The sequence below is a fragment of the Actinia tenebrosa genome, unplaced genomic scaffold (genome assembly GCF_029948245.1).
Source record: "Actinia tenebrosa isolate PJP-AT-01 unplaced genomic scaffold, QUT_ActTen_1.0 PGA_scaffold1__47_contigs__length_23844297, whole genome shotgun sequence".
NCBI classification, from domain to species: domain Eukaryota; kingdom Metazoa; phylum Cnidaria; class Anthozoa; order Actiniaria; family Actiniidae; genus Actinia; species Actinia tenebrosa.
In genome coordinates, this window is record NW_028292578.1 from 23,644,819 (window position 1) to 23,672,192 (window position 27,374).

Here is a 27,374-nt window from a genome sequence, read left to right on the forward strand (position 1 = left end):
TTAGATCTGCCCAGTCGAAGGCTAGTACCTCATTCACACCAAGGCTTGAACATGTTTTAAAGTGGTTTAACTAAACAGATTTGAAAAACTATGGCTACAAACTCTGCACAATATTTGGTTAATTGATGCATGTAAACTATCCTTTGTCTTGTTCTGATAATATTTTGAAAAGTTTTATTTTATTGTAGGTTTCTAGTTTCTCAATATTTTTCCTAATGAAAACATAGTTTAACTAAACACGTTTAGGTGTGAATGGGGTATAAGTTGTTTAAGCGGTTGATCTGTGAGTTGAGCTGTGCCTTGACTTAGGTAAGCCCAGCTACTAGAAGTTTTTTCAGAGTTTAATCTGTAGTATCGATATAAATTCAGTTGAAATTCAGGTTTCAAATGTCTGAAACAAGTTTTATTTTGATAAAAATAACAGACCATCAAAATTATAATTTCTGGAAAACTTCCTATAATAATCTATAATATTCATTCTTTATAGTACCATGTACACTAGGGCCGGGATTGGAAGAATTACACTAAAGGGCATAGCAGGATCCCGGAATTTGTTAGGGGGTGTGCGAAATTAAAACTAGAATGTATTTAGAGATATTATGCATCGTAAATGTTTCTTTTGCTTGTAAAAAAGCGTATTAGTAATGACGACATTAGGGGGTGTCGGGTGTACCACAGGGCATCCCCCTGGATCCGCCCTTGAAGATACCTCTCCTATCCATCTCTGCACCCCTCCGAATCACTTTGGACTAGATCGTACATATAATTTCTATATCACAAACAAAACTGTTCAACAAATTAAACTAGGACACTATTGTTAGAGAAAAGATTTTTTTTGGTTGTAAGAAAACTTTTGACTTTCAAATTGAAAATATTGCTTAGAAAACACTTTTAAGTGTAAAAAATAGTAAGCATACTTTGACTGTTGTCACTTGTTAGTACACTTTTTTTCACGGGCCAAGTAAAAACACTCTAGTTCAATGACTAGTCCTTTTAGTCTCGTACGCAGCCGCTATTTAATAGTGTTGTCACGCAACGCTTACTCCAGTATAAGAGACTATAATCCTCTCTGCTAGTGTATAAGAGACTAAATGAAACCTACGTTCTAATGGAAAATAGGTTTTTTATCGGGGGAGGGTAATCCCTAAAAGTTTGAATTGTTTTGGAGGGTCAAACTTTTCTTTTTCTTACTGAGTTAAAGGGGGTAGGCTTCAACCGGTAAAAAAAAAAATTTACTGCCAATTCCCAAGCCTCCCCCCTCCCCTCCCTATGATATAGCTAGATGAGTGAATTTGATTTCCAAAACTTTGATAGATTGACTATAATGACTAATAACAGAATCTATAATAAATGATCCTTCCGATAAAGTCTACATTGTCTCATAGGAGTTGGGCCGGTGTATAGAGGTCGTTGTCGCTTTCTTGCAGGTGATGATGGAAATCGCAAACCCAAAACCATCCTGTAAAAAAAAGTTGAAGCAAAATTGTCAAAATTTGTTTATGCATCTCTCCGGCTTGCGCGAGCTAGATACTACAGTAAATAGAGCGGTTTAGGTATCAGTGGAGAAACCACATACTACTCTGACTTACAGACCGTACACGGTAGGACATGATGCCGTGACACTGGAATGGCTTCCCTCCTGAAGAATGGTTCATCGTATACGATACCGACTTAAATGTCTTCCCCCAAGAATGGTTATCGTATACGATACTGACTAAATACAGCCCGTACACGCTTCCCACGGTACGACATGCCGTGACATTAAAATGGCTTCCCTAAAGAATGTTATCGTACACGATACTGACTTACGGCCCGTACACGGTCCGACATGCCGTGACATTGAAATCACTTCCCATAATTTTATGGTTTTCGTACAAGTGGGAAACGTATACGAACGGTACTGATTTGAAGCACGTACACGATACGGCAACCTTCAACATTGTTTTCCCATTAGCTACACATTGGCTTCCAGTAATCCATCAAATCGCACCGCGTAGGTTCGGGTACGGTATTGATACGGTACAGCTACAGTACGGCTACGAATTTGGCGTATTCATACGAAAACCGCTCTATAACTGTCTCATCTATCTCATGTTCAATACGGAATAAATGCTCGCACAGGATGTGAACCCCATATAATATAATGACATGTCATATGTGTGTTTTAAGGCGCAAACGCTCGCATCGAGAAACGGATAAAATTCGCGCGCTTTTGCTCTAACGCAACCCAACTCAGTCTAAAACTCCTTGCGAGAACTTTCAAATTTTCAGATGTTCGTTTGCTTTAGTTTGCTTCTGGTTTGCTCGTAGTTTAATTATTCAAGAAGGAAACTATCGAGGATAATATTGTCAACATACCAGTACTAGATAGGGTAGGTCTTTCCAGAAGTTGTAATTGGGAATCAGATCAGTTCCGCTCTTCTTGCGGCCGGCGTTAATCAAACCACCAATGACACAATATAAGAAAACACTTGGGAAAAATCTGCAAATAAATCAGTCCAATCAGTTCTTATCAAAGTTGTTTTAGTAAAATAATAAGTGCTGTAGGAAAAGCGTCTGGGTAGACGGCACACGTGGTTCTCTTCTCTGAGATCTTGGGTTAATTAGATTTGATTAAGTCAGGGCACTGCTAACTCACAGATCAAACCCTGAAACAACCTCTGGGCTGATCTAAGTCAGGGCATGGCTAACTCATAGATAGAACCCTGAAACAACCTCTGGGCTGATCTATGTCAGGACATGGCCAACTCACAGATCGAACCTTGGAACAACCTCTGGGCTGACTCTTAGTACGATTTTGTTTTGTGTTGGGAGAAAAACCTTCGAATCAAGGGAGAGATCTAACAAACTCCACTCACATGTGATGGCATGTTCAGAAATCGAGCTCGAGATCGCTGCACGACCCTGCATTCCCACATACAATACCAAGTGTGTTCCGTTTTACTTATGATATGTACTTACAGTATCAGTAGAATTGATCCAGTACTAAGGGTGTGTCCTTTGGTTCCCCTATGATGTGGACATCCCTCAGAGGAATTGAAGGAGAGTTTATACTGCAGTAAAATCAAATATGAGAAGACTCATACATATCTATTCTTCTATTCTCCTGCCCCTACCCCCCAAATCCTTTTGCTATATCCCACTCACAAGGTCAAAACAACAGGCCAAAAAAGGGACTCAATTTTATTGGATTGAGATGGTTGGCGTACTGGTTAATACCCCCTTCCCACAGAGACCTGTTGACATGCTCAATGTCATTGGAATGCACTGAGCTCAATTTAGAGGACATATATGAAAGGTTTCCAATTTTCATGAGATTGAAATTATTTTGCTTTGTCCTCCAAATTCCCGGGGGGGGGGGGGTATACTCCCCTATATTTGCTATACGGGTATGTGCCGCCCTATAGGGTATGGTTTTTTGGCTTTTGGGTCTGGGGTAGGGTATCATTTTTTGACATTTTGTCTGGGATAGAGTATCATTTTAGTCTGGGATAGGGTTAACGATTTGGTCATTTTTGTCCGGCAAATAGGCTACGCTTTCAGCTGGCACAAAAACAATAAAAACGTTAGTAAATATTGATCGCAATCTATTGAAAAACTGTCTTTTCCGTCTTTTAGTCTGGGTTAGGATGTACAATTCTTAGTTTTAGTCTGGGATAGGGTAATGTAAAATCAAAATTTTAGGTCTGGGATAGGGTCAGGGTTTTGAGGTCCTGGCGGCACACCCATACCCAAGTTGAGGTGGTAGTACCCCCCCCCCCCCCCCCCGGGTCCACATTGAGCTGCTTTAAGGTTACATGCAACATAGTATTTCTATACACAAATACATTGTTTAATATATACATGCGAATAGACAGTTCATTTCTTCTTCAATTTGACTTTTAACTTTGGGGATATTTGAGGACAAAATCCAGCACTTAAATACTCCACTGTGGCAGATTCAGGATTTTAAAAGGTGGGGTGGGGATTCCAAAATGGCCACCACACAGAAAAAGCTGATAAGACTGCCTTCAGAAAAATTTCCTTCTACTGAGCCTATGGAACATGATTGGCTTCACAAGATCGCACAAAAAGGGGGGGGGGGGGGGGGTGCGATGGAACCCCCAAAACCAACCCTGGATCTGCCACTGCTTCCATTGGTGATAATGGATACCAGTTACTTGCCCTCCACATTTTGAGAAATGATTTATGATTCTTCAAAATTATACTTTGTAATAATGCTTAAATACTCACAATTAATTTTTTTATAAAACTAAATTCTTATATTCAAAAATAATGTAAAATTTAGTAGAAGTAGCTATAACATTTTTGCTATTCTAGCATTTATAGTTATACTAAGAAAACCATGAACACCTAAAATATGTCTGGAATGTTATAAACATCGTGTTCTGACCAATCACGTGGCAGTTAATTAGAAATGAACTCATTCTCACATTGATTGGTCAGAATACCATATTTAATCAAATAATCAATACTAAAGAACCAAATTTCAATATTAGCCCCCCCCCAACTACACCAATAAAAGGTCGTGGGTTCGTTTCCCAGCGAGGTCGGAAATTAATTTTTCCGAATTTAATTCCAAGGATCTTTTGCCTGGAATAACCTCAGTTCCCAAGCACTATAACTTATCTATATTTCTAGCTATATCTTCAATAAAAATTATGCGCCTGAAATTACATCATTGCTGTTCTATAACCATCACATACCATACACTCCTGTTTATTAAATGAAATGCTCCCAGTTGGCGCTTTTGCACCACCAGCAAACGGCATTTCCTTCTTTGCTGTTGCATTCCATTTTGCATCATCTTTGCAATTCAAAGTTATCAGTGTTTTTAAAGGCTGTTGCTCCCCCTTGCTCGTTTTGCAGCTCATCTTGTCTCCATCATGATATTCAAAGCTTAAAAATTTATTACCTGCAACGATAAACAATACTGATTAGATTTTCCATTGGTGGGCTTCCTATGTCTATAGTACTTTTCTTCCACAGGAAGCCCAGAGAATAGAAAACATGGAATTATAAAAATGCCTGAAGAGGACACTTAGGAAGAAGTAAGGGGTTATCAACATGGTCTGGGGATACCCAGCACTAAGGACAGCTACTGATGGTTATCAAATACTGAATATGGGATGCTAAACAGTGCATTAGTGCAACATTATGCAATGCCGATAACTAAATTTCTAATAATCATCAGCAAATGTGTCCAAAATTTTGAAGGGTCTTGTTGTTTTGGAAAGCCCAGCTGGAGGGTTATCAAATAATTATTTAAAAAAACATATATGGCATATTGGGACTCCCATATAATAAGGAGGATACTGCAGTTTGATTGTTGAAAATAACCCCAAAAATGTATAATGTTGAGTACTGTCTAAATGGGTGTGGCAGCTAATGATTTGACAGCCCTTACTGTAGATCAATCTATGAGGAGTGCTATTAGCAGTTAAGTCAAACGATGAACCAAAAATAAATCATTTCCAGTTGACATTATCTAATCCGTCAACTGGAAATGATTTATTATTAGAAATATTCTGTCAACATAACGGAAAACAATAAAAAAAGCATCTAATTAATTCTTCAGTTTTGTTTCGTTTTTTTTTTTCTGCTGAAGGAGAGCTTCAGCCCCCCTTTGCGCCCCCCCCTGCTAGGCCTGGGGGGGGGGGGGGTACTCCGCCAGAATTTGGGTAGAGGTGTTCCGCTGGGATTCTGTAAGGGGTACCCTGTTTAAGACATCAAAGATAATTTATTGCACTGAGTTCCTGTTTCAATTATCATGTCATCTCGCGTATCATTTTTTTACAACCATAATAACCAGTTTCGGTCAATACAAAAGTAGAAACCATGAATATGACAGGAAGCTCAGGAAGAAGCAGATCATCCCCATATAGTCCATATATGGGAGTATCCCCCCCCCTGGGTTGCTAAGTAAGGTACCTTTCCCCCCTGAATAATATAAAGAGTACCCAAAACACTGCATGATGATCGAGGACCATGATGGGTGTATATGTGGCAATATGGTTCAACGCGGAGGTTTATGTGACTGTATATTAATTCTAATATAAAATTCCTCATTAAATTGCCTGAATTGCAACCTACTTTTACTATAACCCATGGACCTTTATCACACAGTAGCCAAAAAAAATCCAATGCTACCATAAACTAGTGGCAGAATCTGTTTGCTCAAATGGTAATCAGCATAAAGATATAAATACCTGTGACAAACTTGAACCCTTCATAGTCCATTGACCCAAGACTAACAGGCCATGAGATATATTGGAAACTAGAGTTGATTCCCTTGATCTTGCATGCCCCCTGATCAGGGCACAAGATGGGCAACTCCTTACAAACACTGAATATGATCATACAGCTTGTACTGGAAACATTTGCTTGGAGGCCTTTGGCAGAATTATTAGGATCAGATAGAACTTTGCTGGTTGAGCAATAACTTGGATCTATTTCAAACCACCAGAATTGTGCACTTGAAAAAATATCAGATTTCATGGTCAATTATAGGCCAAGCTGTTGCATCCACCTTTAAAATGTGTCATTTAAATTTATTTTGGAAAAAAGATATTTCAAAAAAGGTTGGTAAAGAGTTTGTTTCATGTAGCATCATAAATTAAGCCTCAATACACTATGGGCAATGTGAATGCATGGTCTTTTGACATTTTTTTTTTCTGTGCTGACAATATTTGCATATTTATCAACCTCAATGCATTGCAAGCTTGGCAGGCAAAAACCACTTTCAAAGACTGTTGCTAATTGGTCTTGGTGGGAGCTACCTTAAGGCAAGCTAACTCATATGACTTTTAGACATTTGGATGGAAAATGAAAATGTCAAACACTGTATTCAACATCATTCATTCAGGGCTGTCAACTCTCCCAGATAAACCGGGAGTCTCCAGATTTTGGACCGTATCTCCTGGTCTCCAGATTAGAGTCTCAATTCTCCCGGATAATCACCGAAGCTGACCATTTCTTGTGAGACTCGACTTTCACAACCATAATTAAAATTCCAGTTATTTTGTGTTGTTTGTGTTATTTTACATCGCTAACAAAATCAAAACGTTCCTCATAAACTGTTCTTGCAAGCAGGCCATTGTAATATAAGCGATAATCTGATTGGTCAGAAATAAACCAATCACATCAAATGTTACAAAGCGAAAGACGTCTTTTCGCGTGCTTTTTGACGCGCTGTGACGTCATTTCCCTTCCCTATCAATTCTCCAGATTTGAATATCTTGGGGGTTGACAGCCCTGTTCATTAATCATATACTGCATGCATGGTTCTATTGTAGTTGCTTTTGAGCTTTAAGTAGAAAGACTTAGGATCATGTAACCATGAGGACCTGAACCACCTCCTGTCCCTGGACCAACACTCAAAGATAACAACCATATTTTATAACATTTGTTTCCAAATTTAGGAAACACTGATATGGTTTTTGTTCACGGATTTATCACACTGATATTAAACCTAAATGTATAATAAATGTTGGTATCAATATATACCTAATTGTTAATACTCTCCTTCACAGTTCCCTGTGCCATGCATCTTGAAAGGTAACCATGCCTTTGCATTGAAGCGAGAAGAACAGTGAGCTTGCAATGGTAGAGCCATGTGAATAATATTGGTGTTAGAAAAAGTCTCTATATCATTGCAAGCTCACCCTTTGTCACACTTTGATGCATAGGCATGCATGGTTACCTTTCAAGATGGTGCAGGGAAGTGTGAAGGGGGAATATTATTGATATTGAAGAAACCTGAGTGAGATATATCAATTTCTATTAATTGTGGATATCAATATACCTCTTCAGCTCTGACGTCATGTTTTCCCATTTCAGACCACATGTCATTCCCTAGAGTATCATTTCTTTGTTTAAGGTTTGCTGCGCTCGGTTGCACATGAGAAGACACATGAATATGGACACAGCTCAAACAAAGAATCTTATTCTCAAGGGAATGACACGTGGTCTGAAATGGGAAAACATTACCCCAAGCCGAAGAGGTCTATTGATAAGCATGCAATTAGTTAATTTATCATCGTCTAAATATTATCAATTTATAATTGACAATTGATAATCATTTTTTATCAATTGACTACGTTTGGCCTTGGCCAATGCTTCAGCGTTACGAAGATCAACTTGTTGGTATCAGTTTAATACAAACATAAAGTTTTTAAAAATATGCAAATTGATACGTTATTATTGATACATGGTATACAATATTCTGCTAAAAAGCAAGTTAGAAAAATGAACTTTCAGAGCACGAAATACTTACGAGGTTAGTGTAGATATTTCATAATCTATTGGTTCACAAACTTGACTGTGGATAACAGGAAACAGAAGAAAAATTGTCATAAGCTGGAAGAAGAACGCCATTTCTGCGAACTACTTCCACTCGGACGGTCATTAATATGCATTTTGTCAAATGATTAGCATATTTTGATTGGAATCAAGTCCCTCACGGTCCTACATGATGATAACAACCAGGGAGGCTGTGGTTCAATATACGATATACTGATCGACACTCTTGTGTTATCAATATATAAAAAAGTTAAAATTTAAAAAATTAACATTAAAATTAATTGAAACGACTGAAATTTTCCTTCGAAAATCACGCGTCCTTTCGAGTGTTGTGACTTGCAAACGTCGCTACCTCGTACTCCTTCACATGCTTCATAGGGACGCCTTCTGTCGATGTAATTTCTAAAAGCTTACTTGGAGTCCTTTTGAGTGTTGTGGTCTGCGCAAAACACGCACTCCTTTACACACTTCAGAGGGACGCTGCTATTTGAAGAGAATTTCTTGAATTAGACTATCTAAAGAAATCCTCTTAAAATATGATATAAAAAAACACAAATTAAATAAAATAGTGTTTGACTACCTTATTACATGAAATTTTCGCGACACGTTTATTTCGCGATTTTGGGAAATTTTCGTATTTTGAATCACTATAATTTCGCGCTTTTAAGTAAGGCACTGTTTTATTTAACTTATCCTTGAATCAAATAGAACGACTTCATCTACAATATCGTCAAAATTAACAAAAGATGCAGCGGCGGGTCTATATGACAACATTAACAACAAAGAAGTTCTCACAATGTCCACAAGAAATTCAAGCTTGTACATGAATTATTGAGTGACTGATTGACCACGATATCCATTAACAAGTCCAGAATACTAAATACAACCTTCGAAATCATGATCATAAACTGTCAATACCTAAGCCACACACTGAATATCTAAAACGATCATTCAGCTATAGTGGGGCAAAATTGTGGAATGACCTACGGTTAAATATAAAAGAGGTCAAGTCAGTACAAAAATTTAAAACGGAAATTGATAGTTTGTACAGTAAGAAAAGTTGTAACTAAGGGCTCCACGGCAAACATGTAAAACAGTAACTAGCTTTTTAATCGTAAATCTTTACTTTTAAATATTTTTAGGCAATCGACTGATGTTTTTACCGTGACAAAATAAAGAAGCTTCCTTCCTAACAAGTCCAGAATAGTGAAAAGTATGATTTTGTAAACGTTTCAGTGGTAATAAACGTATTCTTTCTTGATTATTGACATATTGTGAGGCACTTAATTTTCGCGTCATGTTATGTTCGTGACACTAATTTTCCGCGTCACTTTAATTTCGCGATTTTTCTTAAATCGTGAAATTCGCGAAATTAAGGTGTCGCGAAAATGTCATGTAATAAGGTAGCTAAAGTCTCTCTGAAGCGTTTGAAAGAGTGTGTCCTTTTGAAGCGTAATGTCCTTTTGAGTGTTGTGATCTTCGCAAACCTCGCTACCTCGCACTCCTTCACACACGACGTACTTCAGCGAATTCTATAAATTACACTATCTAAAGAAATCCTGTTAAAATATGATATTAAAAAATCACAAACAAAACAACAGTACTTGACTAGCTAAAGGCGTCCCTCTGAAGCGTGTGAAAGTATGCGTCCTTTTTGGCCCTGCCTAGTAAACGAGGTTTCCTTCAATGTTCCCAAAGGTGGCAAAACTGTCAGGAAACATCGGGAAACATTGTTTCCATGCGTCTTTAAAGCATGAAATGTTTCTGCCGCACAGCAGAAACATTTTTTTGCGTCTTGAAAGCAAAATTTGTTGCACGCATGTGGCTAAATTGGGAAACATCGGGACAACATGCGCGCTGTAAACATGTTTCTGGAAACTTGTTTCCTCGTTTAGCCAGGGCCTTAGAAGCGTTTTTAACATAGTTAATATTAACTCTGGTTTTAAATATCCTTTTGAGTGTTATGATCTTCGCAAAACACGCACTCCTTCACATGCACTTCAGAGGGACGCTGTTATTTGCAGAGAAGTTTCTAAATTAGACTATCTAAAGAAATCCTGTTAAAATATTAAAAAATCCCAAATAAAAGGGAAAAAAAAATTTGACTAGCTAAAGGCGTCCCTCTGAAGCGTGTGAAAGAGTGCGTCTTTTTGTAAAAGAAACACGAAAATAACTAAGCATATTGTCTCGAAAGAACTAAAAATCTATCAAGAGAATATGAATATATATAGGCCACATAAGGGCATATGTGCTGAACTCAAAGATTGAGGATCTAGTATGATTTTAGACATGAATATAGAATTTCATGTACTGTGATTGGTCGAGTTACCAGCGATTATGAAACAATATTCACTGCTTGAGTGGTGATTGTTGGACTTTCCAAAACTTGCCCATGCAGAAGTAACACTAAAACCTTTTTTTTTTAATTTTAAATTTCGTCTTTTCTCTAATGTTCAAATCTAAAAAATATTCTAAAACAATTATCTACCTCAGGCTCTGACAGTGATTATGGTTAATACTTACCTTGCCACTTGAATAAATTGGTGAATAATTGTTTTATAGCTTAGTTACCAAAAACTGTTTATCCCTCCCTCCCCAGCCCCCTCCCCCAGGGACTTTTGACTCGTAACCAATCTTCCTTGGCCAATCAACATGGACAGACAGACGGATAGTGACCAAGGGAGATAGAGGGACTTATACCCCATTCACACCAAGGCTTAAACATGTTTAAAGTGGTTTAACTAAACAGGTTTGGAAAACTATCTACGAACACTGCACAATATTTGGTGAAATAATGCATGTAAACTATCCTTTGTCTTGCTGTGACAATATTTTAGAAAGTTTCATTATATTGTAGGTTTCTAGTTTCTCAATTTTTTTCCTAATGAAAACATAGTTTAACTAAACATGTTTAGGTGTGAATGGGGTATTAGATTGCAGTCTAAAAACTGTACTGTTTGTTGGGTTAATGGGTTAACCTTTTAGTATCAGGGTAGGAGATGTAAAAACCTAGGGGTCTGCTGCGGATACGTTCTTGTAATTGGTTCCAGCACTATTCATTATTAACAGATAACCTAAAAGCATTAAATTCTTCCAGACTACTTAAAGCCACTTTATCGGCAAAGTATTTATCTGTTTGGGTAACTATGACGCCAAGACCATAATCATCAACAATCATATCCTCTTTTAGCCGACCAACTTTCAGCAAAAATTGATGTCTTTCCTTGATCCTCTTAAGAGAACATTGAAACACCCTAGGGCATCTTGCAATACTTGAGCGGCTTGCATTTAACTCGTCATAACAGTATGCAAACTTAGATTTCATGGAATCAGTACCAAAAGTCAGAACTGTTGGTTGTTTGAGGATGATGTTGTGAAGTTGATGTTGGTTGAATTTTAAGACTTTTTCCAGGAAATGGATTTTGTTTTGGATTGAATCCAAGCTGCATGTTGCAATGATGTCTGGACACTTGGTTAACATGTGTAGGACTTCTTCTTTTGTTAGTTTGGGTTTTACTTTTAGATCAAGTAAATATTTAACCTGTTAAAAAGGAAAGAAGTTTGAAACATCAATTACCGTAATGCACAAGTCTCATATTATTTATTTATTTATTTATTCATTTATTTATTTCATGATTCGCCCAAGGGTGGGTGATAATACAATAGGACTCTAGGTCCCCTATATAATATTAACACACAATTTGATGCATACCGCTGTTTTTGAAGACTACAGACTCATTTGCACAGGCATAGCCTTGTTTATATGTCAGCTATTCACAGATACCATTAAAAGTCCGAGGGATTTCAAAACATTGGTATTGTTCAAGCTGCACATTCTTTACATTAAAGTTGACATTTGCAAATGATTTACCCTTAAGCGAGGCTAAGCCTGCGAAGATGAGTCTTCAGTCTTAAAACACAGCTGTATTTACGGAGTGAAAAAAGGAACTATTCATTACAGTAAACTTTATTTAAAGAGGATGACTTAATAACAAGGTGATTTATTTAACTGATACCTCACTCATAAATCAATATTCTGTAAACTCTGCAGTTGCAATTTGCTAGTTGCAATTTAGTTTTTCACTACTGCTAGTCAAAATATTATAACAGGGACCCAATGATTAGTTTTGATTGACAGCTGTGAAAAACCAATTTCACAACAAGCCGTTGAAATTTGGCCGTTGGGTTTGGAGATCATTGAGAAGTACAGTACTTAACCATTTGGGTAGCATTAGGGGCAAGGTTCAAACGATGGTCCAAGATAAGGACCCAATTTTATGAATTAAGGTGGTGGGTATAGGTACATACTCCCTCCCCCCTCAGAGACCTGTTCAAATGCTCGATACTGGGGGTCTGTAGTGGCAATTTCTATGTGTTTTTTAGCATACATGGAGACAGACAGTCCATTCATTTCTGTGATTTGGCTTTTAGTTTTGGAGATATTTGGGGACAAAATCTAAGATTTCACTTCCAGAGGTGGTAGGTACCAGGTAACACCACACCTCCCCCCTAAATCTAAATGGTTGGAGTATCCACACAGCAAGGTGTTCTTGTTGCTGCAAGGGAGCACGGCAGACATAAATTTGTTGATTGGTCTTCCTGTGGTAATGATATATGCTGACGAATACGGTTATCCACGAAAAATAGCGTGGGCTTAAGTAAATATCAAAGATGGCAGCGTACATAATATTGTTTAAGTATGTACCACAGGAAGACCAATCAACAAATTTATGTCTGCCGTGCTCCCTTGGTTGCTGTGATTTATGTTTCTTAGGCAAATCCTTTGAGTTTCATATAGTTTAAAGTTCAAGCTCACCACCCTGCAAGAACCTATAGCATGAAGCTCTTATGAAGTGCATATATAGCGGTGGCACACTCACCTCTGGGAACCTGGGTGCAATTTCTTAACTAGCCATAAAGAAAAGGGAAATTGAATTTTTCCTCTGCAACCAACTTTTTTTCACAAAAAGATTTTCTACCCAAAGGTCTACTAGACCTAATTGTTTAAAGTGGAAGTTATTTCATTGAGAACTTTTTTTGACTTTAACTTGAGAGTTTTTGTGAGTAGTTGGACAGGAAATAAGTCACAACCAAAAGCTTTAACAAATAGCCATAGCAGAAAAAATGGAAAAAGAGAAAAGAAGGGAAATTGAATATTTTACCTTAGAAAAAATTGTATTTTCAGTCTTTGCTGTTAAAATCCCTGGGGATTTCTTGACTGCATACACTAGTGCATTAGGCTGAATACCAGCTTTCTTTAACGCTTCAACACGAGCTTGTAAATCTTCAGTTCTAGCTACAAGCACTGATGGTCTTCTTGTAAGCAGTTTCCCAACGTCTTCAGCACTCAGACCTAATCCTTCAAGAAACTTGATCTTTTCTTTGACTCTTTCCAAAGATAATCGTGTAATATCCATCTGGTTTTGTACTTTTTTAATAGGTACATTAAAATCAGATAATATTTTTTCCACTGAAATGTTTCTTTTCTCATAAAAGTCTGTCTCAGTTTCAGAAACATTTTTAACATGTTTTACGAATTTTGAGTCAATATTTGTAGAATTACCGATTAAACTTGAAGAAAAACGAGCAGGGTAACTTCCTGAATGCCTAACGACATTGCAAGTGTTTTTCTGTAACGTTTTAAAGATTGTTTTAGAGAAGGAATGAGAGCAAAGTTTCAGAGTTCTGATCACGACTTCTCTTGCTACCGCCATCTTGGAAAACTTTGGTAACACAGGAAGCCCACTCTGTTATGAAAAGGAAACCTTTTACTGGGGGAGGGGTGGAGAGACGATTGGAGAAAGAATTGATCAAAAGAAATTTAGTGATTCACTCACATTTGTTGATAAACAAAGGGGATATGATATTTTGGTATTAGTTCAGTGAAATTTTTTTGAAAGTCATAGATGAAAGCTGAAGGGTGAAGGGGGAGGGAGGGGGGAAAGTGGGGTGCTAGAAACAAATTCTTAGCCACCCCCTCCCCTCTTATGCCAATTTAAAGGGATGGAACCGAACGAACCACCCTCCCCAATTTATGTAACTTTGTACTCCCTCCCCCCCCCCCCCCCTCCCTCCCCCTCACCCGTACCAATTTGTTTCTAACAACGACATCAAAACTGGTTACATCAAAATTATTTGATGAGGATAATTTTGTGTCTTTTTTTGAATTTTTCCCGACATTTTTTTGATCATACAAAGGAATACGTCGGCCTTGTTTTATCTTCTTTGTCCCTTGACTCGGCATTAATCCCACCCTCCCCCACATATTTGTCGTCTGTTTAAAGGAATGTGAGTAGGAGTATATCCCGCCATGTCCTATGTACATACAATCTTTTCTTATACTGTGTACACAATACATATTAAAGTTTCGTCGAAAAACAAATTTAAATGGCCATTGACACTGGAATTTTGACCTATTCTGCATTCCTCAGCGTTGCAGGAGCTCTCAGCTTGCACTTGCAACTATCCTCTTGATCTCTCAAATCCCAAAGAGAAAGGGACCAATTTTTGAGCCCTAGCATTTGTTTTCTCGCAGACTTCGGCTTCAAAAATGAAGTCGTTAGTCATCATTCCAATCTTTTTGGTTCTATTGAGTTTATTTCTTGAAGTTACAGATAGCGAGCCCCGTTTCTTACGCTTCAGATTCCGACTTGGAATCCGTCGTCGACGCTACAACGTCTGCCGACCGGTAAACTGCGCGGTTAGCGGATGGACCAGATGGAGCCATTGCAGTCAATCTTGTGGGCCTTCTGGCGTACAAACACGACACCGTCATATCACTAGATCGCAGAAGTGCGGCGGCCAGTGTAACCATCCACTACACCAGTCCCGCCCTTGCAATCGCTTTTGTCTTCATGGTGGATGGATGGTGTACAACAAGCGCTGCCGCTGTAAGTATGGCAACTATGGGAAATGCTGCGAAAGAGGAAAAACAGGTGAGAAACTCCTTTTACTTTTTTAAAACTGCATTTAACATCAAATATCTAATATATTATTTAATTAATCTTGATCTAGACTCCATTACTGTGTAGCTATTGTCTGTACAACTAACTCCCTTTATCTCAAACGCTCTTGCTATATAAAACTCACATAAAACCGACAAGCTCCGAATCGAAGGTCGTTAATAGAGTTCATTCGTACTGACCCAAAAAAGCAAGGCCGTTTTTTTTAAATATGGTATTTAAAAATTACCCAAAATAATCCTAAGGAATATTTATGAGGAGTAAGTAGGTAAATTTTAATTTATTGGGTCAAATGTTGACATACCAGAAAGTGCTAGCTCCGTCTATTGTGTGAAAAAATCACATTCGAGTGAAAAGCAAATCGTTAACATACGACAAAGAAAAAGATATTAATTTAAATTACGTAATTCGAGCAGAGTTAGTAAAGAATGTTTGCGCTCAAACCTCTGTATACCGAACGGTCGAATTAAACTAAACGACGCTCGTAGTCAGGATCGTGGATTTCGTTTAACAGGGGTTGTATGAACATTGGTCTGGTAGTGGCTTTGCCACATCCGTCGAGTATGGCAAATCATATATATAAATTTTGAACACGCATTAAATTTTCATGGAACAGATTTTGAGGCTGATTAATTAGGGTCCACTCTAGCTGTAGTTTTCCTATCTATAACCCTTATCTATTTTAAAAGGTACAGATTTTTCCTTTAGTGAATGGCCGGTGGTCAGGATGGAGTAAATGGTCACGATGTTCTAAAACCTGTGGATATGGGCTGAAGTATCGCACAAGATCATGTACCAATCCCCGCCCGTCCTATGGTGGACGTCGTTGCTATGGTATCAGTAGGCAAACTCAGAAATGCTATATCAGGAGAAGTTGTGCAGGTAGAGCGTGTGGCGTCCACTTTCTAATTAATCGATATAATGCAACATTTTAGCCAATTTCAAAAATGAATAAAAATTATTTTTTCTTGTTAGTGAATGGCCGGTGGTCAGGATGGAGTAAATGGTCGCGATGTTCTAAAACCTGTGGATATGGGACAAAGTATCGCACAAGATCATGCACCAATCCCCGCCCGTCCTATGGTGGGCGTCGTTGCTATGGTATCAGTAGGCAAAGTCAAAAATGCTACATCAGAAGACGTTGTCCAGGTATAGCTTGTAACTGTCCATTTTATGAATTTCCACTTTCTAATCATTGGATATAAAGCAACATCCCGGCAATTTCCAAAATTGAATGCAATTTATTCCTTCTTGTTAGTGAATGGCCGATGGTCAGGATGGAGTAAATGGTCGCGATGTTCTAAAACTTGTGGATATGGGACAAAGTATCGTACGAGGTCATGTACCAATCCCCGCCCGTCCTATGGTGGGCGTCGTTGCTATGGTATCAGTAGGCAAAGTCAAAAATGCTATATCAGAAGACGTTGTCCAGGTAGAGCTTGTAACTATCCATCTTGTGCGCGTTCACTTCCTAATTAATGGATATAAAGCAACATCCCGGCCATTTCCAAATTTGAATGCAATTTATTTCTTCTTGTTAGTGAATGGCCGGTGGTCAGGATGGAGTAAATGGTCGCGATGTTCTAAAACCTGTGGATATGGGACAAAGTATCGTACGAGGTCATGCACCAATCCCCGCCCGTCCTATGGTGGACGTCGTTGCAATGGTATCAGTAGGCAAAGTCAAAAATGCTATATCAGGAGACGTTGTCCAGGTAATGTGGTATCCTAATCGCTATCCACTTCTATTCAATGGATATAATGCGTCATCCTATTTTTGATATTAAATAATATTACATCTTGCAATTTTTGTGTTTTAATTTTTTTTATTAGTGAATTGCCGGTAAATATATTGCATACTATTAACTTATTTAATCACCAAATCGACAAATACTGCATAGTATTAAAGCACTTATTTTTCTTACTTTTCCCTTAGTGAATGGCCGGTGGTCAGGATGGAGTAAATGGTCACGATGTTCTAAAACCTGTGGATATGGGCTGAAATATCGCACAAGATCATGTACCAATCCCCGCCCGTCCTATGGTGGACGTCGTTGCTATGGTATCAGTAAGCAAAGTCAGAAATGCTATATCAGGAGACGTTGTCCAGGTAGAGCGTGCGACTGTCCATTTTATGCATTTCCACTTTCTAATCAATAGATACAGTGCATTATCCCGGCCATTTTCAAAATTAAAAACAATACATTTTTTTTTCTTAGTGAATGGCCGGTGGTCAGGATGGAATAAATGGTCGCGATGTTCTAAAACCTGTGGATATGGGCTGAAGTATCGCACAAGATCCTGTACCAATCCCCGCCCGTCCTATGGTGGTCGTCGTTGCTATGGTATCAGTAGACAAAGTCAAAAATGCTACATCAGGAGACGTTGTCCAGGTAGAGCATACGAATGTCCCTCTTATGCGCTTCCACTTTCTAATAGCTGTTATTACACTTGAGCCCGCAATGAAAATTTCTTTTGTTTTGAGAATCACACATGCAACAATCCGGCCATTTTTAAAAGCTAAGAATACAATACATTTTTTCTTGTTAGTGAATGGCCGGTGGTCAGGATGGAGTAAATGGTCACGATGTTCTAAAACCTGCGGATATGGGCAGAGGTATCGCACAAGATCATGCACCAATCCCCGCCCGTCCTATGGTGGGCGTCGTTGCTATGGTATCAGTAGACAAAGTCAAAAATGCTACATCAGGAGACGTTGTCCAGGTAGAGCATACGAATGTCCCTCTTATGCGCTTCCACTTTCTAATAGCTGTTATTACACTTGAGCCCGCAATGAAAATTTCTTTTGTTTTGAGAATCACACATGCAACAATCCGGCCATTTTTAAAAGCTAAGAATACAATACATTTTTTCTTGTTAGTGAATGGCCGGTGGTCAGGATGGAGTAAATGGTCACGATGTTCTAAAACCTGCGGATATGGGCAGAGGTATCGCACAAGATCATGCACCAATCCCCGCCCGTCCTATGGTGGACGTCGTTGCTATGGTATCAGTAGGCAAAGTCAAAAGTGCTATATCAGGAGACGTTGTCCAGGTAATGTGGTATCCTAATCGCTATCCGCTTCCATTCAATGGATATAATGCGTCATCCCATTTTCGACATTAGATATTATTACACCTTGCAATTTTTTTTTTTCCTATTAGTGAATGGCCGGTAAATATATTGCATACTATTAACTCATTTAATCATCAAATCAACAAGTATTGCATTATATCATTAACTCACTTATTTTTCTTATTTTCCTTTAGTGAATGGCCGGTGGTCAGGATGGAGTAAATGGTCACGATGTTCTAAAACCTGTGGATATGGGCTGAAGTATCGCACAAGATCATGTACCAATCCCCGCCCGTCCTATGGTGGACGTCGTTGCTATGGTATCAGTAAGCAAAGTCAGAAATGCTATATCAGGAGACGTTGTCCAGGTAGAGCGTGTGACTGTCCTTCTTATGAGTTTCCACGTTCTAATTAATGGATATAAAGCAACATCCCGGCCATTTCCAAAATTGAATGCAATTTATTTATTTTTTGTTAGTGAATGGTCGATGGTCAGGATGGAGTAAATGGTCACGATGTTCTAAAACCTGTGGATATGGGCAGAAGTATCGCACAAGATCATGTACCAATCCCCGCCCGTCCTATGGTGGGCGTCGTTGCTATGGTATCAGTAGGCAAAGTCAAAAATGCTACATCAGAAGACGTTGTCCAGGTAGAGCGTGCGACTATCTTGTGCGCTTTCATTTTCCATGGACCCGTTGCAAAAGCATCTAGGATCGATGCGAGGCTAACTAAAAAGTAGAAAGATGAAAAGAGCAAAAACTCCTTTTAGTAAAAGTGTGACTTTTTTATAATTTCCCGTTCTGGTCACAAATGTTAGAATGATTTCGGGAGTGATTTAGGAATAATAAGTTCCTAGCCTCTTTTCTGTGATTTTCAAAATTGTATTGATACCATGAAACCCTGACACCCTAATTTAATTTAAGTGTACTGCCATCATCGAAGGTAATTACGTATTCCTATCTTATAACATATAACTGTAATTTCTTCCCGTCTTTATTAGTTAATGGTGGCTGGTCCAAATGGTCTAAATGGTCTGCTCCATCAAAAACATGTGGCATCGGGCTGAAGTACCGTACAAGATCTTGCACCAATCCGCGTCCAGCCAACAATGGCCGCCGCTGTTATGGGGTTAGCAAACAGTACATGACTGTTATTCAACGTCGCTGTACAGGTAATTCATGTTGGAAAAGTATAGCATACCAAAGTAGCAACATTCTAAATACGATGCATCCCTTTCAAAATTATCTTGGATGGAAGTAAAGATTATTTGAAAAGTAATCGTATTTGGAATTTGTTGTATTTCTTGTCCGTATTTTGTCAGATCACATCCAAGATAATTTCAAGATGGGCATATCATAAATTGTTCACACTATTGTAAATAAACTGCACGATTTTTATGTGCGCAACGTGATGGATCAAGAAGATCTTCATTCTACTTGCAATTGCGCAGGCACCTAGCATAATAAAATGCATCGCGATTCAACAAAAGACTTCCCATTAGGGCCAGACCTTTTTTCCCTGTTCACCAGCATATCCGCCATGTCTTTGTCTTTTGATCCTCTTGGCAATGGTTGACGACCACCAAATAAATGAAGATTTACTGATGTTATTTTCGTGTTTTGGGATTTAGTTAATGGAGGGTGGTCGCGTTGGAGTGCATGGTCCAAATGCTCAAAGACCTGTGGATCCGGACTTCAGGTTCGTCGAAGATATTGTACGAAACCAAAACCATCTTATGGAGGAAGAGGCTGTAGTGGAAAATCTAGAGATGTCAGGACATGCCATCTGACAGAGTGCATCCGTAAGTGTACAATTGTGTCTGTTCATAATTTCACGTGCCGTAGAAGAAGTGCGTTGTTGAGTAAGATGACAATATCAATATGTAGACCCCTTTCTAGCGACGTCAAAGCAGCTCAATTTGGAGGACCAGGGGCAGACCCAGGAATTTAAGAAGGGGGGGGGGGGGGGGTGACTATTACAAAGGTTATACCAGGAACGCGAAGAAAAGGGGGTGACTGTTACTAACGATATACTGAGAAATTTTAGCAAAAGGGAGTGATTAGTCACCTATACTACCACCTCTGAATCCGCCACTGAGGCCAAAACAATAGAATTTCAATTTCCTTAGAATTGAAAACGTATTGTTATGTCCTCCAAATTAAGCTAATTTCCAACGTGCTGCAAAGGGCTTATTGGGCTGAATTGATTCGTTATCAAAGTGAGATATCAGCGCGTGACCATTTGATGCAAATGACCTTTAGAGACACATATAATCTTTAGTTAATACTAATTAACCCTCCCTCCAAATTCTAGACTACACCCACAGAGGTTGTTTCGGTGACTCAAGGTCAAGAGCTATGCCAGTATTCTTAAAGAAACTCTCATACTACAGCGGCGCAGTAGCCAAGTGTGCCAAGTTGGCCTCCAGCCACAAGTACAAGTGCTTTGGTGTACAAAATGGTAGGGAGTGCTGGTCAGGTCCTAATGCTCACCAAACCTATAATAAATATGGCGAGTGTCCTGACAAATGTAAAAACGGAAATGGAGGGAAGTTTGCCAACGACGTTTACTGCTTTAGAGGTAGGAATGCATCAGTTTCGCAGTCGATGCACATTCTTTACATTACAGTTGGCTTTTTCTAATAATTTGCTCTTATATCAAGCGAGGCTACGCCTGTACTGTATGAGACTTTAGTTATGGTGGTGTTTACCGAATGAGAAAAGAGACATGTTGACTAGAACATTGGATTTTCCCCTCGTGGCCTCGCATTCAAGTGCTTCAGTATGACGGTTACGCATGCGTGACGCCGTGTGATAAAGCCGGTCCATTGAGTTACAAGTCAAAACCAAATTCAACTTATAGCCAATAGAATTCTTTGTGGCTGACAGCACATGGTGGTTAGTGTTTGATCGCCATTTGCAAAAGATTCAAAGATTTATATGAACTGATTGAAACTTAGAATAACCATATAACCGAGATCCAAGAAATTCAACTAGTGATATGCTCCATGTATACATCTACTAGCAAGAAGGTTGTCATACAAGAATAGAACATTTGTAATTTAGAAAATTAGTGATTTAGTAAATTTACCGATTAGGAATAAATTATCACTGACGTCGACTCGGGTCACCCAATCAGATCATACTAACAGATCAGAAACGCAAGGCAGTGCTAGAATTCGTAGTTTTAGTTACGTTAGTTTTCCCAGTCTGAAGGGAAACTAGTATTTTTCTTTTAGTATTGTTATATGTCAACCTATTATACCTTCATCTGCATGCCGGTTACATCATGTCGTCCAAAATTATCTTTTCCTTACTGATGAATTCGAGTCTGACGTCTATGATAATTTATTCCAAATTGATAAATTTACTAAATCACTATTTTACTAAATTACAAATGTTCTATTCTCGTATGACAACATTCTTACAAGTAGGTGTATGTTATAAATGTGTTCTTTACTGATACAGGCGTTCCAGGTGCACCGACGCAAGCACCCAAAACCCATCCTCCAACGACCGAGGGACCCAAACCCACTCAACAAGGTAACGATATTTTCTGTATAATGTTTCATGTTACGACTATTTAATGAGCTGATTATCGGTGAATCTTTATTGATGGATTGCAAGCATTCCCAAGAGAGTCAAAAGACAAAAGCATTGCGGCCATTGTGGTGCCGTTCACAATGGGTACTAATGAGAAATCTTTTGTTAAATGGCACCAACATGGCCGCGATGACGTATCTTGCAATAAAAGAATACCAAACCGCGAGTCTTAGTATCATTACACAGGCGATATTTGAAAGAAAATAGACATCACTTTATTCTAAAACTTATATTTGTCGTATTTCGTAGTTTTTCGCTTCGTATCGCAAAAAATACCATATTTTTTCTCTTCTTGGCGAGTTAATAGCACAAAATCTGCTTTAGATATCTACTTAGAATATATTTCTTGCAAGAAAAAGGGATTTTTATCGCTATTTAGTTGCGCTAAATTACCTTTCATCGCCAAAAAACTACCCTTAATCCGCCATCTTTTTTACATTTTTGCATAGCTAAAATCTTGTAGAATGCCAGCCACAATGGCGGTCTTAAACACGTGCTCTCTTAGTGCAAGTCGTCTATTAACACGCATTAACAAACGGCGCGTGCGCATTCCTATATTCAACTGGACCTGTTTAAACGAAGAATTAATAGTGCTATCTGTTGAATAAAACATTATTTAACGAATAGTGCTATCCACTCTTCGTACAACCGGGCTCTGTAGGACTACAGTTAGGTCATTTTAGAGAAATAGTCCAAAGTTCACGACCAATTGGCGCGCGCCATTTTCTAATAATCACTAGGTGGATGCCGCTTAGAGACTAGATACAACATTTTTGTAAACAGGAATCGGTTATACAATATGGCCAATTGCCGACACAAAAAGAAAAGTTCGATATCGTATGTATATATATATTTCTAGTATTTTCAAATCGAAAAAGCCGGAGTAATGACGAAAAGATTTAAAAAACAAAACAAATAAAAAAAGCAAATGTTAGTTTGAGTAGGTGTGATGTTTAGGTCACCCATCCAAGTCTATATCCACCTTAACGGGCTTGACTCGCTATCAGTGAGGCGATGCCCACGTTTTTTCCACTAAGCCACGAATCTACGGAATCAGCATAACAATAGACAGTGAAAACAATCCACCAGATAGACTAGACTTTTTAACATTATATTTTCAACCGATTCCGTGCGTGGCAGAGATGCAAGGGATTAGCCGATATGGTCTGGGGGCCGGCTGGTCTCTCCCCTGATGCTTCGGCTAGAACATTTTCTTGCGTAATTCGTACACCCAAGGGCAGAAGGATTTAATCGCCGTCAGGTCCGAAGTCCATACGCCGCCTCAGCTCTGCGGATGTCTCGGGGGTATGGCAAATTAGAATCGAGTTTTAAAAAAAATTTTTTTTTTCATATATAGGGTATTTTTTATTTAATTTCCATGATATCTCTTAGTTCTTTTTAGCGCGCAATTACTGTTTGTTTGTTTGTTTGTTGGTTTTTTTCTTTTCTTTTTTTTTCCGGGTAGGTGTGGTTATTTTTTCTTTCTTTCTTCCCCTTAAATTCTCAACAATAATTGAAATTTATATTTGAACAACTAGTTACTTGGCTTAATTTTAGTTGCTTACTTTTCAATCAACATCACCAATAAAAAATCACTGACGATAAGTGCACCCCACCTGATTTCTCCTAATTTTAATACACTACCTTGGAACAGTTTATTGACAAGAGATATTACCGGCCAATTAGTCAGTAAACGTTAATTCCCAAGAGAGTCAAAAGAAAAAAAAACAACATGGCGACCATCTTGGTGGGGTTAACAATGGCGTTAATGAGAACTGTGTTTGTTAAATGGGACCAACATGGCCGTAATAAAGTAACGTGGAATGGCAAAATTGTCTACCCAAAAGCATTGTTTATAAGGCTTTGCACCATTACGTGAAGACTAGCCATGATAGAAGGCACTGGACATTTGAATCTGGTCTAATCTGATTTACACGAGAAATTCAGTTTCCCAGGAGAGAAAGACTCTATTGTTGGCTTCTGTCATGGCTGCCATCACGTGATGGTGCAATGCCTCTATTGCCCAACTCTCTTCACTCTATCCCGCTAAGGGTTATATAGCTTTATCATAAAAATCGTCATGAAACATTAAGGGCAAGAAAGGCTGATCGTTCCTCTTTAATTTACGATCAGATTGCTGGTCTGAGTGGGTTTACAGTGACTGTACTAAGCCCTGTGGATGTGGGTACAAGGCTCGTACCCGATACTGCAAGTGTGGAGGCGGCAAGTATGGATCTTGTAAAGGGCTTCGCTTGGAAACGTTCAAGTGTAACTGCCACCAATGTGGTCCTCCTATCGATGCTTAAGGTATGTCTTCTGTCTTAAGTGTATTGGTGAAATATTGGTGGAGTAGAAATGATGCCATAAACAGATGTAATACAATAAGTAGCTGCTGACAAAAGCATTAATTCGTTCTTTTGTTCCTTTTTTAGGCTTCCAGTCTGGCTTTGCACATCACATAGATGGATGTTTTTTCCCCCTTCTTATTGTTGTCGTAGTTGATTAAAAATCTCATATAGATGTAGCAAAGTTCTTACCAATTAAAATATTTCTATCAAAAGAGTCCTGAAGTCAGTTCTATTCTGTGGTATATATTTAAGCACAATTCAGGTCCCAGTGATGAACGTTGGGGAACTCCAAGGTTGGTGTGTTATTTTTCTTATTCCGAGTGACTTGACTTTCAGTCCTTGTGATAAACCTTAGTTAGAGAACTCCCAACTTTCCGGCAATTTCCTATTTCATATTCCAATCTTATTTTTCATTTCAATTTCGATAATATATTACTTTCATTTTTTCCAAAAATTAAAAACCGCGGTTCACTCTTACCAAACTGAAAATTTTCAGTTGGCCCTCAATATAAGCTATAAATTATGTTGCATTAAAAATATATCTATATCATCGATGTGAATAGGACATACGGACTTACAGCGTGCGTAGACGTTTTTCACTCATGTCGGTATAAACTGTAATTGCTGGTATACTGAACAGCCATAGCTAAACGATTAAAATGACACTTGCTCGGTCAAGCGTCGTTTGCAATCGGCAAACGCAAAGAGAAGCTACTTTAATGCAGCACTCAAACGCATCTAAAAGAATCGTCCTAAGAAAATGAGTATTCTTGGAAATGAGTAAAAATATCAGCTCATTTTGAGAAAATTTGAAAGAAATAATTCTTGGTCTAATGCTGTGTTCTCATTTTCAACCGCTGACCGGAAGTATGGAAACTGATGATTTTACCATAATGAATGACAGATTTTGTGGTGACCAGACATCTTCAAACATTAGGCCTTACAAATGTACTGACATATTCAATCAATCCAATTCATTCCGGTTGATACTCACAGTCCAGGTGATTGAGAGAGGGTTGTGTCTAGATGGGATACTCGCAGTCCAGGTGATTGAGAGAGGATTGTGTCTAGATGGGATACTCGCAGTCCAGGTGATTGAGAGAGGGTTGTGTCTAGATGGGATACTCGCTGTCCAGGTGATTGATAAAGGGTTGTGTCTAGATGGGATACTCGCAGTCCAGGTGATTGAGAGAGGGTTGTGTCTAGATGGAATACTCGCAGTCCAGGTGATTGATAAAGGGTTGTGTCTAGATGGGATACTCGCAGTCCAGGTGATTGAGAGAGGGTTGTGTCTAGATGGAATACTCTCAGTCCAGGTGATTGATAAAGGGTTGTGTCTAGATAGGATACTCGCAGTCCAGGTGATTGAGAGAGGGTTGTGTCTAGATGGGATACTCGCAGTCCAGGTGATTGACAAAGGGTTGTGTCTAGATGGGATGCTCGCAGTCCAGATGATTGAGAGAGGGTTGTATCTAGGTGGGATACTCGCAGTCCAGGTAATTGAGAAGGTGATTGAGATAGGGTTGTGTTTTTACAAAAAAAGATATAAAAAAGATATTTATTTTTCTGAATATTATTTATGTAATATACATTACAATAAAATATGTTATACTAGCTCATTCCAGTTATTATATAACCTAATTTCTTGAATTAATGTGCATTTTTTAAAAAACCCAATGAAGCCAAGATTAAAGTGACAGAAGCAGAGCTTATGGGAAAAAAGGTGATCTGCATTCTATGGACCTAGGATTATTTGGGATTTTACGAGCTTCCTTTCACCTGACATCATTTCCTGTCTCGTGCGGAATCTTCATCATCTGAATCAAGTTTTCAATAGAATTCTTTCTGCCAGACAGCACATGGTGGTCAGTGTTCGATCACCATTTGAAGGAGATAATGAGATTGATTTATTGAATACATGCCACAACCGTGACTTTTGTCACGCAATTTTTTAAGTCACGGTGTGACAGACAGAGACCCAAATCTAATGGGTTAATGGACTGCGTTACTGATCGCTAACCCAGAACTGACCTGTGCTACTCTTATAACAATATAAGGTCTATGATTATCATATCATACCTAACTATTACACCTGCCTACTTGTTATCGCCTTGTATATCTGATAGCCACTGCTGTGCTACTGTTGACGCACTGGTTTTTGACTCTGAAGCGTTCTGTAGATACCGTCTGGCTTGTCTGAAAAACGAGAAGAAATCAGTCCTCTCTAGCGCGCAAGCATGAGGATCAGAACGTTCCGTTCTTCTTATGCTTGTGCTTATGTCACTCAGTGAGGAAGGACACTCTTACTTATGCTTATGTCGCATAAAAGTGGATTTTTCCCGAATTGTTTTACCTTTCAATTTAATTAAATCTAAATTGGGCTACCTGTGGTTGTTATCGGTCAAACCTTAAATTTTACAAAGAATAAGTAAACGCACAAGATCACTGAGCATTCATCCTGTGATTTGGACGAACCAATACCATTCACGGGCATGGTACGACACAGCACGTCCTTAATGTGAACATTTCACAGTCAAAACCACAGGTAGCCCAAACTTGGTTTCTGTGGTGTCATGTTATAAGGAAATGTATGGGTATTCTTCAAAAATTTCAATAAAATCATTGAAACGTGAAATAAAGCCTCGAAATTTTACCCGATCATTGAGAAATAGCACTTCTTTCGCTCTGGGTGGTTATTTTTTGAATTTAGCCCGTTTTAAGATTTTTTCCCCTCCAGTAAGAAATAATTTGTTGAAATTTTGGAAGAATCCCAATACGTTTCCTTATAACATGACACCACAGAAACCAAGCTTGGGATGCCTGTGTCAAAACTGCTCTCCTCTGTACGTGAGGATCTGGGATCAAAACTAATGACGACGGGGGAGATTAGCTCTTACGATATATCATCTGCGCAAACTGAAATTTGCTGGAACAGGTAATCTTCCAAAATGAATATGATTTACAATTAGGCTTGGCTCAATGTTTTAATACCTTGCGTTTCCCTGCAAGTGGAAGGAAATTCCTTGAATGAGTCGTGCCGCTGAGCAGTCTGTATCAATCTTGATAACCTTCAATACGAATG

The 27,374-nt window shown here is 38.6% G+C and overlaps 4 protein-coding genes across 6 annotated transcripts in view; 1 reads left to right on the forward strand and 3 right to left on the reverse strand.

The window, feature by feature from the left end:
- Nucleotides 1-381: 381 nt before the first annotated feature.
- Nucleotides 382-8,408, reverse strand: LOC116289162 (uncharacterized). 2 transcript variants are annotated; one of them, XM_031696040.2, is made up of 6 exons: nt 8,276-8,408; nt 6,210-6,475; nt 4,707-4,915; nt 2,962-3,053; nt 2,359-2,482; nt 382-1,459 (listed from the first exon to the last, which is right to left on the reverse strand). In XM_031696040.2, the coding sequence occupies exons 1-6, from the start codon at nt 8,374-8,376 to the stop codon at nt 1,370-1,372; spliced, it is 882 nt and encodes a 293-aa protein (XP_031551900.1). In that variant the 5' UTR covers nt 8,377-8,408; the 3' UTR covers nt 382-1,369. The 2 variants fall into 2 exon arrangements, with proteins under 2 accessions (XP_031551900.1, XP_088889483.1); XM_089033357.1 differs by having other exon boundaries at nt 6,210-6,529; nt 8,276-8,386.
- Nucleotides 8,409-10,702: 2,294 nt separating this feature from the next.
- On the reverse strand, nt 10,703-13,847 carry LOC116289161 (transcription termination factor 3, mitochondrial). Its single transcript, XM_031696039.2, has 2 exons — nt 13,464-13,847; nt 10,703-11,842 (listed from the first exon to the last, which is right to left on the reverse strand). The coding sequence occupies exons 1-2, from the start codon at nt 13,716-13,718 to the stop codon at nt 11,354-11,356; spliced, it is 744 nt and encodes a 247-aa protein (XP_031551899.2). The 5' UTR covers nt 13,719-13,847; the 3' UTR covers nt 10,703-11,353.
- Nucleotides 13,848-14,727: 880 nt separating this feature from the next.
- LOC116289164 (A disintegrin and metalloproteinase with thrombospondin motifs adt-1) lies at nt 14,728-24,504 on the forward strand. Its single transcript, XM_089032998.1, has 17 exons — nt 14,728-15,236; nt 15,972-16,145; nt 16,239-16,412; nt 16,522-16,695; nt 16,805-16,978; nt 17,200-17,373; nt 17,483-17,656; nt 17,814-17,987; nt 18,145-18,318; nt 18,534-18,707; nt 18,818-18,991; nt 19,343-19,513; nt 19,973-20,143; nt 20,656-20,922; nt 21,810-21,884; nt 24,078-24,251; nt 24,377-24,504. Exons 1-16 carry the CDS (start codon nt 14,852-14,854, stop codon nt 24,248-24,250), a joined length of 2,982 nt encoding a protein of 993 aa, XP_088889124.1. The 5' UTR covers nt 14,728-14,851; the 3' UTR covers nt 24,251; nt 24,377-24,504.
- A 1,332-nt stretch (nt 24,505-25,836) lies between these two features.
- LOC116289145 (tetratricopeptide repeat protein 37) overlaps nt 25,837-27,374 on the reverse strand; it is a 40,140-nt gene continuing 38,602 nt past the window's right edge. For both annotated transcript variants that reach the window (XM_031696017.2, XM_031696019.2), the window contains exons 50-51: nt 27,284-27,360; nt 25,837-26,488 (exon numbers count right to left, since the gene is read on the reverse strand). In XM_031696017.2, coding sequence (XP_031551877.2) covers nt 26,389-26,488; nt 27,284-27,360 — 177 coding nt within the window. In that variant the 3' untranslated portion in view covers nt 25,837-26,388. The remainder of the gene's footprint in view (nt 26,489-27,283; nt 27,361-27,374) is intronic.

Bases quoted from the DNA above. Each gene is read 5' to 3' on its own strand.
- LOC116289161 (XM_031696039.2), bottom strand. From the start codon at position 13,718: ATGGATATTACACGATTATCTTTGGAAAGAGTCAAAGAAAAGATCAAG. The intron at 11,843-13,463 runs GTAAAATATTCA...CCTTTTTAACAG, and splicing joins AAAATACAATTTTTTCTAAG to GTTAAATATTTACTTGATCT.
- LOC116289164 (XM_089032998.1), top strand. From the start codon at position 14,852: ATGAAGTCGTTAGTCATCATTCCAATCTTTTTGGTTCTATTGAGTTTA. The intron at 15,237-15,971 runs GTGAGAAACTCC...TTTTTCCTTTAG, and splicing joins CTGCGAAAGAGGAAAAACAG to TGAATGGCCGGTGGTCAGGA. The intron at 18,319-18,533 runs GTAATGTGGTAT...ATTTTCCTTTAG, and splicing joins TATCAGGAGACGTTGTCCAG to TGAATGGCCGGTGGTCAGGA.
- LOC116289162 (XM_031696040.2), bottom strand. From the start codon at position 8,376: ATGGCGTTCTTCTTCCAGCTTATGACAATTTTTCTTCTGTTTCCTGTT. The intron at 6,476-8,275 runs GTAAGTATTTCG...TATTTTTTCAAG, and splicing joins GAAATATCTACACTAACCTC to TGCACAATTCTGGTGGTTTG. The intron at 2,483-2,961 runs GTAAGTACATAT...ATTTATTTGCAG, and splicing joins GGATCAATTCTACTGATACT to ATTTTTCCCAAGTGTTTTCT.